Source organism: Eleutherodactylus coqui, chromosome 2, assembly GCF_035609145.1.
Source record: "Eleutherodactylus coqui strain aEleCoq1 chromosome 2, aEleCoq1.hap1, whole genome shotgun sequence".
NCBI classification, from domain to species: Eukaryota; Metazoa; Chordata; class Amphibia; order Anura; family Eleutherodactylidae; genus Eleutherodactylus; species Eleutherodactylus coqui.
The window spans coordinates 42529996-42544120 of NC_089838.1; the positions used below are offsets into that span (position 1 = coordinate 42529996).

A 14125-nucleotide genomic window follows, 5' to 3' on the forward strand; every position below is an offset into this window, starting at 1 on the left:
ACCCAAATTAAAAAAAAAACAAAAAAAACTCATAGGCAAACTGGGACAAGTTCAGAGAAGAGTTATCAGGATAGTGAGCAGTCTGCAAATTATGTCCTATGAGGAACGGTTATAGGATCTTGGAATGTTAAGCTTGCAAAAAAGAAGGCTGAGATCAGACTTAATAGCGGTCTACAAATATCTGAAGGGCTGTCACAGTGCAGAGGGATCAGCCCTATTCTCATCTGCACAAGAAAAAAAAGACTAGAAACAACGGGATGAAACTGAAAGGAAGGGGACACAAATTAGATATTAGAAAAAACTTTCTGACATCGAAGTTGATTAATGAGTGGAAAAGGGTTGCCATGGAAGGTGGCGAGTCTCCTTCATTGAAGGATATCCAGTTATCCCCTAACTTTGATTGACAGGGCTTGGACAGCTGGTACCCTGTAGATCTGGAGAATGAGGAGGTTGCATATACGCACCATCGCGCTATTCATTTCAGTGCCGGAGACAGCAGAGTTCAAAGGCTGTTCACACCTCAGGACATGCTAGAGACTCATTCTAGAGATTGGTGAGGGACCAAATGATCAGCAAGCTGTCCGGTGGATAGAGGATAACTTGCTTTTGTAGGATATTCCCTTAAAAGGAGCTGTCTAATTAACATTACATGAAAGCAAAAATAGTAGTATAGCCTGTTGGGGAACTCAAAGTTGATACAGGGGAATCCTCTATTCAAAAGGCTCATGTTAGCTACAGTATAAGGCGAGCTTCACACGACTGGATTCCGATTGCATATTTCGCGATCGGTGTCTACAAGAAATCACACGCGTTCAAAGGTATGTACTTTTGCTTTTTTTCCCCTCACACTCTCAGATACGAACTGCGTATTTTGCGAGTGGAGGAAAAATCACAGCATGCTCAATTTTGCTGCGGACTCCATACAGATGGCTTCCATTGATGTCAATGGAAGCTGTCCGTCCCGCAGTCCATACACAATTAACATTGCATATGGGCTGCATCATCGCCTAGCGACAATGTGGAAAATACAAATATTTAAAGAAAGAAAAACTCTGTACTGTGCATGACCCCCTGCATGCCTCCATGGTCATCCACATTACAGATCATGCAGGTACGGTGGGGGTCACTAACCGGGGCCACAGACGAATTCCACATGCGGAATCCGACTCGCCCATGTGCAGCCAGCCTAATGGAGAGAGAGATTACAGAAAGTCTGTCTTGCTCAGGAGAAGCCAGTCATGCAGTTCACCAACAACCGATTGATCTGGGCACTGTTTAATCCGTAAAGGGAACCTGTTACATTGAACATGCAAGTCCAATCTGCAGGCAGGGTGTTATAGAGCAGAAGAAGATGAAAAGGCTGAAACGGTGTTGAAACACTGTTTAATCTGAGTTTAGGAATTCAGTAGGTGGTCTTATCAGTGGCTGAAAGCCATCCATGTATAACTGTACACTGACAACTAGTTCTATCACTGATAGGAGTCCAGTGACAGTATTAAGCATAGAAAAAGCAGGTATTTAGATAATAAATCTTATTTGTATAGCGCCAACTTATTCCGCAGTGCTTTCAGGTAACTTTTATTTATTACCCCCACCACCAAGCTGGGTACTTATTCTACCGATCTCAGAGGAATGGAAGGCGGAGTCAACCTTAAGCCGGCTACCTGAACCATGCGAGGATTGAACTTGCAACCTTCAGGTCGTGAGAGAGAGCTTAGGACTGCATTTCTGCTGCCTTAACACTCTGCGCCAAAATGACTACATGTTCAATGTAACAGGTTCCCTTTAACCTCTAATGTGGTGGTGCTGTGGATACAATGAGCACTTCCTGCAAAGATTTCTGCAAACTCCAGAGGAGCCCCAGCAGGGAAACACTTTGTATTCAACTTCTTGTCAAGAAACTCTATTGAGCAGGAATTGTCGGAAGTAGGCTTCCCCCTTAACTCAAAAAACTTTTACCATCCACATAGATTTATGAACATTTTGTTAAAAGAAAAGATTTCATAGTTCAAATTTATTTGCAAAAAAATTATATAGAAAGGAACATTTGTGGCAATGTAAATAGTTCTCATCTATCACTACTTAGAAACCTGCTTAATCTAAATGCCTAACAATGTTTCAAATCATAGAAACTATAAACACTAGCAAAAAAAAGAATGGGAAAAAAAAATTAATTTTCCGCCTAGGTGCTTCATGCTGCCATACTCTACTGAAGGGAAAGAATTATTGTCTTGTGTCATAGGCGAATTGCCATCATAGCTCATTAGCAAAATAGTCGGGACTCAATTTTATTAGTGTTTATCAACAGAGAATGTACCCGGAGTAAGACCATTGAAGCAAACACTGACAAATATTATGGACCGCTGTGGAGATTTACATGGCAGGGGGAAGGGAAAATTGTTTCCCATAAAGAAAATGCTCAGCTCTGGACTCCTTACAATAGATGGCAATAATGAAATTCAGCAGGCGTGACAGTGGCAATGAATTTATTTTAAAGTGTGTTTGTGGGGGCATGGATGCTGAAGACACGGGTCATTTCCAACTAATTTAAAGGTTGTTTTTGCCGTTCTTTCCATTTTAAAAATCACAAGAATAAAAGAGTGGAAAAGATATTTATACATACAAAAAGGCTGCAAAGAGAGGGGGAAAAAGAATAAAGACAGCATGTCATAGCTATGTACATAAAACCACTGCTGAGGTATTTAGAAAAAAAAACGTGATAAAGTTTTATTTAAAAAAAAAAAGTTTAATTACACTTAATAAGCCCTTCAATGGTTTTTACTGGACCTCTTCTCTTTCTGCCTTCCAAACCATTAACCAGCTGGTATACGAGAAAATGTGCCAGCTTGAAGAACAGCAGTCCATTATCCCATTCCCCCCAAGTACAGGGGCTTCAAGCAGGACGTCCCGTGGTAATTTGTAACCAGTGACACCGTCTTTTTATAATAAGCAGAGCTTTTGATTGTTGAAGTAACCCAAGTCAATCTACTGGGATTCTAAAATTAAACAAGTTCATGATTCTACAGTTTCTTATAAATAGTTTTTATTTTATTTTTTTAATTGGGTGGGGAAAAAAACCCAAAAAACATTGAACTGGGATGTCCGGCCATTTAAAATTAAAAAAAAACATGCTTAGAATGCTTTAAACTAATAAGCAGTAACACTCCTCTCCCACCACTCCCTATCTGAAACTTCCTGGGGTTCCCCGCTGGTTTCTGTATTTCTTGGCCTCTGTTGACACGACCATGTGACTGCTGCAGTCAATCTCTCGCTGTCTGGATCGTTGCCGACTCAGTCATGTGACTGTTGCAGCTAATCAGCCGCTGTAGCAGGTCACTGCTGTGGTCAGTGATTGGTTGCAGAAGTCACATGTTGGTGTCAACAAGGGCGAGGGAGTATTGGGAGCAAGAAGGTGTGTGTGTGTGTGTGGGGGGGGGGGGGGCACCCCAGGAATGTTAGACTGGGAGCAGAGTAGCAAGGTGAGTATTACTTCTTTTTTCATTTGAAAGCATTCTAAGCAGTTGTTTTTTTTTTTTAAGTTTGAAGTAGCCGGACAATCCATTTAAAAAAGTGGGACGAGAATTAAATTCATTTTTAAAAAAGGCTGTTTTCTTCCACTCTTGTCCGTACACCATCTGGTGTTGCAGCTCATTTATGTGAATGGGGCAAAGTTGCAATACCAAAAACAGCCCATGGCCAAGAGTGGCACTGTTTCTAGAAGAAAGCAGCCATATTTTTCTAATCCCACCCAACCTCTTCTATGAAGTTTCATTTGATCATAAAAATCTAAATAAAAATCATATGTGCAACTGCATGCTAAAGTGTAAACTTCGAAAGAAGGCTTTAAACAAAACATTAGCCTGTATGGCAAGTGGGACGAGAATTAAATTCATTTTTAAAAATGTCTGTTTTCTTCCACTCTTGTCCGTACACCATCTGGTGTTGCAGCTCATTTATGTGAATGGGGCAAAGTTGCAATACCAAAAACAGCCCATGGCCAAGAGTGGCACTGTTTCTAGAAGAAAGCAGCCATATTTTTCTAATCCCACCCAACCTCTTCTATGAAATTTCATTTGATCATAAAAAATCTAAATAAAAATCATATGTGCAACTGCATGCTGAAGTGTAAACTTCGAAAGAAGACTTTAAACAAAACATTAGCCTGTATGGCTAGTATAGGCCAACGTATGTTATGCACATCTTCAATCTACGCACTAAATTCATGAAAAAAACTAAACAAATAAAAACAAAGACTTGTAACATAACTTTGTATCTGACAGAAAATCTTGCCAAGCTATTTATTTCATCTGCAAAGTTGATTTAGGACCCTGCCTGTTGATCATTTAAACATGTTCAGGTCCTCCAAGAAAAGTAACGAAAAGGGTTGTAACAAAGATTCGGACAATATTAGATTCCTCAGGGTCCGACAGCTAGAAAATTCATCAATCCCTCCATAAGCTAGTCCCATATTGCAATCACTCTTTATTTCCATAAATGGAAATTACATTACATTTCCCTGTACCGCCCATTCACTCTAATAGAGAGCGACCATACTTGTAGGCCACCACTCGATAGAGAATAGAGTCTGGGACTCTTCGGATTGGTGGGTTTTCAGTATCATGTGTCTGCCCGACTTTTCAAAACTATTTCAGAACAACCCCTTCAACAGATTCCCTTTCGATGCATTGGTAGTAGACACCGTTAACATCTTATCGGCTCCATGCAGAGGTGAGGTAAAAGAAGGACAGCACCCATCCAAAAATGGACTTATTTAAAATAGACAGTTAAGGCTTTTTCTCCCTTAAACCCTGGCATCATGCAGGCACAGTCAGATATAAATAGCTGTTTAGATGTGGGATTATCAGCTCATACGATTAAGAAGTGATTACGTGGCTTGTAAGTAAATAAGAGTTAGCGCATTATTGATTCACAGTTTTGGTCAGCACAACCGCTTGCTAGCTCTGTACGCGCTCCCATAATACTCTGCGGCGCAGCGTAGATGACTTGAGGCATAATAGATTATGGTAATTTATAAAAAGCTCTGGTTAAATATGAAAAGACGGGAAGGGAAACATTATCTTCTAGGTCACTAGACTGCTGCTTTCAAGTTCAATCAGTGACTCTTTTTGGAAGAACCAAACCCTGAGAAACCCATGACAGCAGCCATTTCATCATCTTCTTCAAAACCCAAATCTTCTTCTGCCTTCCTTTTTTTCTCCCTTTGCTTTTCTTTTTTGTAGGCTCGTGCTTTTTCCTCCTGGATTTGAAACAAGATACAAGTCAGTCAACATGATAAAGAATCGGATAGTGAAGACAATAGAGGAATAAGTCATCTCGGTTTTTAGGTCTATATTAATTCATGTCAACCCGGTATCAAATTTGGGTAGACTTCCCATGATGCAATGGTATTTTCGGGGGGGGGGGGGGGAGGGGGTGAAACGGGCTTTTCCAAAAACATTCTGGCCATTCATAGCAGAAAGTGTCCATGCTTGGTCACTCTGAATTAAAGTCAATAAGTTAGGCTGCATTCGCTCAATAGTGGAGTTTGTCTGGGTTTTTCACAGTTGAAAATTCTACACCAAAATTCTGTCAAAGTCCACACCGATAGTATGAATTTTTACATGGATGAACAGCTGATTGCACTTTTTCAATCGAAGGGATGAAGACGGCTGTGGTTCTGCATCAAAATCCACACCATTGGCTCCGTAAAACTAGGATTTGAGAAAACCCATTTATACTAGGAAATAAATATGGTAAATAATACAAAAATAGGTACTTGTGGGTTATCTGTCACCACTTTCTTTAAAATTAATTTCACAAATGTTTCACCAATACATATTTCTAAAACTCTTGATGTGGCGCAGAGTGTTAAGGCAGCAGAAATGTAGTCCTAAAGCTCTCGCTCACGACCTGAAGGTTGCAGATTCAATCCCTGGGTGGTTCAGGTAGCCGGGTCAAGGTCGGTAAAATGAGGACCCAGCTTGGTGGGGAGGATAAATTACCTGAGAGCTGTGGAATAAGTTGGTGTTACACAAATAAGATTTATTTATAATATTATTCAGGTGGCATAATCATGCCAATAGCCTGAAAGATAACCTACAAGTACCTTATTAAAAAAGTGGCGACCGATAGACTATTTTTGAGTACTTGTGGGTGTATCATGTACACGTATTGGTACACTTGAATATGAAAAATCAACAAACCTAAAAAAAGGGAAGTGGTAAATGCTTGTACGGACGGTCAGTAGTGTAGCAGTCTGTCCCAAAGTGCAGTGTACAACTTGTAAATGAATATGCCGTGAGTTGAAAATGACGCGGGTAACACCTGCCCCGCTCCCGCTGTCACACCTGCCAAGCTCCCGCTGTCACACCTGCCCCGCTGTCACACCTGCCCCGCTGTCACACCTGCCCCGCTGTCACACCTGCCCCGCGCTCCCGCTGTCACACCTGCCCCGCGCTCCCGCTGTCACACCTGCCCCGCGCTCCCGCTGTCACACCTGCCCCGCGCTCCCGCTGTCACACCTGCCCCGCGCTCCCGCTGTCACACCTGCCCCGCGCTCCCGCTGTCACACCTGCCCCACGCTCCCGCTGTCACACCTGCCCCGCTCCCGCTGTCACACCTGCCCCGCTCCCGCTGTCACACCTGCCCCGCTCCCCAACACTTCTCAAATATAGAGCAGGAAATGTTAATTGTAATAAAAGAGTTGCACTCAGGACAACTATGAAAAACGAGCCAATCTTTTCCAACACATTTATCTGTGTTTGAAAAAGTGGTGCAAGCGCCCCATTAATGCATTTAAAATTACCTCTAAGGCCACGCTCACACACGATGTCGGTAAAACGCTGAGTTTCAATCGTGACATTTTACCACAATTTTGATGGTGTTTTCGAAACACGTTGCTGCGTGTGACAGTGGTTTTAAATGCACCCCATCATTGTGATGGGTGGTGAGGTGCGTTAAAGTGTGAAAATGCACGAAGACAGAGCAGACAACGCTCAAAAATCGCTTCGTTCGCAGACTAGCGTTTGAACGCAGCACTAATAAGCCCAATTGAAATCAATAGGAGTGTTGTAGCACCATTAGCGTGGCTTCCAAATGCTGCACTAAAAGCGGTAAAAACAGTCTTGTTCTGAGAGCGGCCTAATTTATATTTTTCAGACTATATGACGCACCCCAGGTTTAGACAACAGAAAAAAATAGATTTCTTACTCATTTAAACATCTCTGGGGGGCTAACAAAGTGGAGGGGCTACTGTCATTAACTTTGATGTTCTAGTATAGAAAAGGGGGTTAATAGTTAACAGTCAGCTCCTAGTGTGTCCATTCAAACAATGGCGCAAGCACATACCTTCACTTAATGCACATATATGCGCTGCGCTGCTGCACGCACACTGTACATGCACACAACACATGGCTCTGCAACATACACACATACAGTTCTGCCACACACACACGCAACTGGTACGACACTGATTTTATTACCCCATATACAAGTGTAGAAATAAATGACCCCCTCTAGCTGCTTCCTGGTCACATGTTAGGAGATCTATGGTCCTGCTGCTATTGCAAGACCTTTAATCTTTGCTATAGTAAGTCCCTGTGTGTACAGAGGAGAACCTACCCTCGGGGAAAGATATGTGAGTGATCGCTAGCATTATCAGCTGGAGGGTACTGATCAAGCAGGGAGGACTGTGCATCTGCGGTATATATGGCTGCAGAGTACTGCTGGATCAGTAGGGCAGGGGTCAGGGGTATCTGGATCTATCAGACCCCCCTGCATCTGGAAGATAAAATCTTGCTGAAGAGCATCTGAGCCTTATCTTGCTGCAAACTGAGTCTTATAGTCATAAAATTATGGTATGTATCCATTGGGACCTTTTCTGTACAGAACCCAAATATCCCAATATGCATGATGCTTTAGAATAAGCAAAAAACAAACACATGCTGGTGGTCAATGACCAGAAAAGCTTTCCAGGAACTAAATACATCTATGGCACCATAAACTGAAATAGCGAAGTTCTAAACAGGATGATTGAAAGCTGGTATGGCTGTGCTACTTAGTCTGGCTGTCCATCTAAAAATTCCCCTCAGTTGGGTCCAGTCATCTCACAATCCGAACCTCAATCGCTGAATTCCACTAAAATACAGGACAAACTAGTGCAGCTCTATTTCATGCTTTAAAATGCTGAATGGCTAGAAGGAAACCAAATGGACTCCATTATACTCAATGGGGTCCTTTCAGAGCTGTTCAGTTCCAACATAAATTGGATTAATTCAGCCAGTGAGCGTCATTTTCCAGTTCTCCCAAGGAGCAGGAAAGCGGTACCCCTTAGAACTGTTGCAAAGGAGCCCTAATTAAATAGGATCATAACACTTAGTGACACACTCCAATAATTAAAGGAATGGAAACAACAAATTTACTTACATTTTCAGGAGGAATAACAGAGGGACAGCACAATGCAGAGGTCTAAGGCTGGGTTCACATGCGGAGGAATTGCCATGGATTGTGCATGTATTTTTAAACCTGAGACTAAGCAGCAAAGTGTACAAGATTTGCAAAAATCTTGTTCACATGCTGCAGACAAGCCGCATGGAAACTGAAATGCGGCGAAGAATTCAAATCCGCGACATGTCAATTTTTTGCGCAGCTTTCCCTTCTGACTCACTTCTCTCTACGGGGAGAGATTTCCGCAGCGGAATACATGCTGAAAAGCAGCTTCAAAACCAGTGTCCAATGGTGCAGGTTTTGAAGCAACATTTCTGCTGCAGAAATCTTGCGGAATTTCCATGCGGTCCTGCTGCGAATATTCCACGAGATTTACGTCCCATGTGAACCCAGCGTTACTATTGGTCAGAATTGTTATTTCTTTATACACAGAATGAAAGTTTTTAGGAAGACAGACAGGAGAACTGAACGATTCTTTTATAAGACAGCTGATCTGTTGCCTGAATTAATTAAGAACAATTCGGCTCAGAGACAACCAACGCTTCATAAGACTAGCCAATGGAGTCAACAAGCAAGCCACCATTGCTCCAATAGGCTGCCACTTCTATGTAAAAGACATCCGCTGCTTTTTAAGCTCAGCTTCCAGTATTAGGAATCTTGTATATTCATGTACACAGTATATAATGATATAATAGTATATAAATATATATGTGCCTTAGGGTGAATGGAGACGGCCGGGTCAGATCCTGCTGTGAGAATTCTCGCAGGGGAATGCGATCTGTACCTCTGCAGTGACCCGCGGCTCACCTCCTCTGGTGTCTTCTCTCTGCTCTGCGATCTGCGGGCTGGCGCACTGCCGCAGTGCAGAGAGTAGCGCGGGCGATTAGCGGATCCACCGCGACTCGGACGGATGGCTTCCATTGACTGCAGTGGGAGGCGTCCATGCAAGGCCCGTACTAGAATTGGACATGCTGTGATTTTTCCCCGCGAGTGGAAAATCGCATATGATTTCCACTTGTCGGCATGGAAAAAATTTTTCCTAGCATGTCCTTTGGGCAGTATTTGCTGTGGGATCTGGAGGCGAACATTCACTCCAGATCCCACAGTGCAAATACAGCCGTGGGCATTTGGCTTTAGTGTCCTGTGTCAGTATGTAACCAAAATACTGCCATCGTGTGGTTGGATGACCACATGACCTGCTAAGGCATTTATATATGTGGGCCTATAGATGGGGACATGACACAATTGTTTACACTGTAGAGGACAGTCACCAGTCAGGTTGTGGGGGTTAAGGGAGAACGATGCCGAGCCATCTAGTCATCAATATAGCAGAGAGCAACTCCTGCGACATCTCACACAGTCAGCGCCCACCATGAAGCGCTGTACAGGAATATGTAGCGTGATGTTGGCGGTACCAACGTGGGGGAGAATGGGGGTAGAAGGAAGCCGTCTCATTCCAACTCACTCCACTGTGCCCTGTCCTAAGCAGTGTAGCGACTCCGGCTCCACTAACCTGTGTGTTTGGCTCCACTGCGTCACCATCCTGTGCCCGGCTGCTCCTGCATACACATCACAGCGCTGTACAGGAATGTACGGGTAAGCAGGGGGATGCTTGCCTATTGGGTCAGTGGCTCTTGAACTCTGCCCTTAAGTGGATGCCCTTTCTACAACAGTCGCTGTCCTGGGACGGGCTAGCTACTAGTTTTATACATTGTGTGTGCATTATATACATACAGTAATAGATTCCTATATAAACTTTACGCGCACCTCTTCCCGCAGTTCTTTCATTCTCTCCTCAAAGTCGTAATCCTTTTGTTTTTCTTCCATTTTCTTCTTATTTACTTCGAATCGTTTTTTAACTTGATCCAGTGTCGAGCGCTCCACTCGCATGGACATCCCCAAGTTCCGCTGATCTGAAATGCACAAGTCATTGTAAAATCAATAGCAGTTTAGGTGTCTAAGGGTCTTTAAATCCTGGAAGTGTCTGCCCAGCACAGCAGTACAACATTCCACCGAGCTGTTTTGCTGAAGGGCACTCCATTCATCTCCAGCCCAGTGAATTAATAGCAGGGACAGGGCTGATTTACAGAAGAACTTGCCAAAAGCTGCAAAAAGAAAGTACAACTCTTGAGCCTTCATAAGTCCCACAATGTAAAATGAATCACAGGGACTGTGGCCACACCGCGACCATCTCCGGTGATGAGCGAGTCGCAGACAACGCAATTCATTTTCTATCACATGAGCAAATTAGGACTCCATAATTAAAATGCATTTCCACTTCTTGGTAGCATCAAGTTGAGATGTCAGAAAGCAGTTTAAATGCGTCTCTCCCTAAGTACTTTATTACAGGGCCCGTAAAATCCTTCAGTCAAGGTGCTTTAGTACTTAAAAATGCCGCAGAGACCTAGAAGTCACAACATGATTAAAGCTGAATCTGCTCAGGTACTATGGCGCCATATGTCTGCAATTAACATTTAATTCTCTCCTTTCAAAATACTATATTATTTAGGACCCGGGTGGGCAACAAGCAAGCTGCGCTGGTGGCCGCTCTGTGCAACCATTCAGTATTATGTCACGGACAGCTCCCATTCATGTGCACCAGGACATGAATCCCAGACATCTCCTGTTGGATCATCATATAGTCCACATACCCAAAAGATGGCCACATTACTTTTTTTAACGTCTGAAATATCAAATGTCTACAATTTATTACCATACGACGATGTCCAACATAGACCCAATGGAGAGATTTGTGAAAAATGTTATTGGATACGTTGGATTTTTTAGATTTATGACCAATTGTTTGTAGATCCCATCAACTGAAGCCCAACTTACACTTCACAGCAAAGTATATTTGTCGCTTTCTTTAAATAAAGCAACCCTCTGGTCCTGGAGACAAAAAAAAAAGTGTCATATGAGACTGTGGGGTTGGGGTGGGGGTGGGGGGCATCTTATGCTCTCCCTTTGCAGCTTTCCTCCTCGGATCTGCGAGTTCTTTGGCCCCTCTACGGTCTTCTAAGGTGACAGCAGCACTCCCGTCACTGCCTGATGCACAAGCACACGATCACCAATGTGCATCAGGTAGTTGGAGAACAGATACAGAATTTTTGGAAGGCCAAAAGGAGGGTCTGGGACCTTTCGGATTCAGGGAAGCGTGCTGCAAAGGGAGAGCAAGAGATTATATTACTCTGTCACCTCTGGTCCTGGGTTTCAAAATTTTAAGAGGAACGCTTCAAGGCCAAGTTGACACAAGCATAATGGCATCTGTTTATAACAGATGTCATTGTGTTGTGCCCGAGTCATCGGATGACAGATCCCGACAATTACCAATAGACAACACAGACTCATAATTTGCTCCATTTTGTTGACAAGACTCGTGATACATAATGTGTTAGTCTTCCTGTCAAATGTCCCGAATGAAAGACTGTGAAAATAAGGAAGATGGAATATCATCTCTGCAGGTATTAGGCTGCCTGCAGACGGCCGGGTCGGATCCGGCTGCGAGAATTCTCGCAGCTGGACTCGACCACGAGCGTCTGCAGAGAGCAGCGTGACACTCACCTGCTCCCACAGCCCCGGCTCTTTTGTTAACGCAATCCTATGACAGCTTCCAGGGGCGGCAATTCCGCGGAAAATCCCGCCGTGGAATTTCCGCCCGTCTGCAGGCAGCTTTAGATTTACAGGAATGCTGCCATCCATGTCCGACCCTTTAAATAAGTCTTTATAACAATGATTGGAAATTAACCAAAACCCAGAATCCATACCCAGACAGCAGTTTTGGGGGTTATGCCCCTCATCAGTGTACAGTAGGATCCTGGCTTGGCTAGCGAGAGGCCCTTTGACATGGGTTGGGAGGGGTAACATCACTCCTCAAAGGGGTTCTATCATTAGAAAACAAAAATTCAATACTAACCTATTCCTCCCCCATCAGTCTTATCGCATTTTCTCCCCGCCGATCTTCTTCTGTCTCCCCCAGGTCACCTCACTTCCAGCAGGCCGATTCTCCGTCTTCCGGTGACGAAACGTTCATTCTCTACAGACTCTTTCCTGATGGGCAATGTATGCTACACCACTAGTGACATAGTGTTCACCACCTAGTAGGGAATGCCGAGCTATTGCCGAGACTGTTCATGAGTGCTGTCTCCCTGCAATAGTATATGAACTCTCGCGGTGAGAGCGCACGCATGCGCAGTTTCGGTCATAGGTCGGCATTCCTTCCTAGCCAGTAATGTACACTGACCGGCCAAAAGAAGAACGAACGCTCCATAAGAAGAAGAGGACTCGGCCAGCTTGCATTGAGGTGACCCAGGGGACTGGAGAAGATCAGCGAGGAGAAGATGCGGTAAGACGACTGCCTGGGGAGGAATTGGGGAGCATTGATTTTTTTTTTATTTTTAATGACAAAACCCCTTTAGCCTGGGTTCACACAGGGCGGATTTGCCACGGTTTGCCGTTGCATATGCGCACTGCGGCAAAACTGCTGCATTTGCAGTGCAATGCAGTACAAATGTGTTTGGGCAAAAAGCTGTTCTCACAGGACGGATTTTCTCTGCACTGCTGCAGTGCGGAAATGCAGCTGCGGTGCGGTTTTTCAAGACGCAGCATGTCAATTCTTTTGTCTTTTCCGCAGCGCTTTTTTGTCCATAGACCTCTATGGACGCAGCAAAATCTGCACCAAAATACGCTGCAAAGGTAAAAAAGTGCTGCGGAAAAAAAACGCTTGCGGATTTGTCCGCAAGAAAATCCGCAAGACAAAAATAACCTTTGAAGCGGTTCTTTTGCAGCAAAACTGCAATGGAAAAAAATGCAGCAAAACCGCAACAAATCCGCCCTTGTGAATCCAGCCTTAAGGAGAGCACCTAGATTGTCTGAGGATACACCTAGAAGGTGAGTGAGACGACTTAAAAGGCCATGCAAGCTCCTCTGGGCAATATATGCAAATAAGGAAGATGGAAGAATACCTCTGCAGCGCCATCTATTGGATTGCAGCATTTCTGTAAATCACTGTCAGATGCTACAAAGAAGTCTTTATAACGACGATTAGAATGAAAGCCCTGGATGCATATGTAAACAGAGCCCTGTATATGGTAATCAGAAACGGAGCGTGAAAGACAGGTTGTTCAGAAAAGGGCCATCTGAAATCTAATTTTTGTGATCCGCCATGTAAGATATGTTAAGGATTAGGAGCAATTCCTATTAATTTCGGGACTTTTCTCTTGTGGGCAACCTTCTCACATTGTACTTTGGTTTAGCATATGCCGGATTTCCAATGCTGACAACCGCTTATAACTGTATTGTTGGCAGAATTATAACCTCCCTGCTCTACCTGTGTAAATATCAGTCTTCACTGTCATCCTGACATTTTATTCGTGAACCAAAAAGAAAGATCAAGCAAAAGAGTGTTACAGCTGGATGAGTGGAGCGCATGGATTTGTGGAATGACAAATAGAAATGAAATTTAACCGGAAAGTTAAATACATTTTTAATACAATGTGATTATCATCAGTATGGCTGCGATCTACAGGGGCCTCCTGGAACAGACATTTAAGCTACTATTAATCATATGTGCAATTTCACTAAAAGTAATTGTGAAGAACAGGCAGCGATGGACCCCTAGGAAGGGAGCAGGAGTTAATGCAGAATTAAAGTACAGCAGGGTGCGATAGCGGCTTCTTCCCTC

General features: G+C 43.6%; 1 protein-coding gene across 1 annotated transcript in view; it reads right to left on the bottom strand.

Moving 5' to 3' along the window:
- Positions 1 to 1999: 1999 nt before the first annotated feature.
- ZMAT2 (zinc finger matrin-type 2) overlaps positions 2000 to 14125 on the bottom strand; it is a 57752-nt gene continuing 45626 nt past the window's right edge. Inside the window, exons 5-6 of the mRNA XM_066590681.1 lie at positions 10213 to 10358; positions 2000 to 5257 (exon numbers count right to left, since the gene is read on the bottom strand). Of these exons, the coding sequence (XP_066446778.1) occupies positions 5114 to 5257; positions 10213 to 10358 (290 nt within the window). The 3' untranslated portion in view covers positions 2000 to 5113. The remainder of the gene's footprint in view (positions 5258 to 10212; positions 10359 to 14125) is intronic.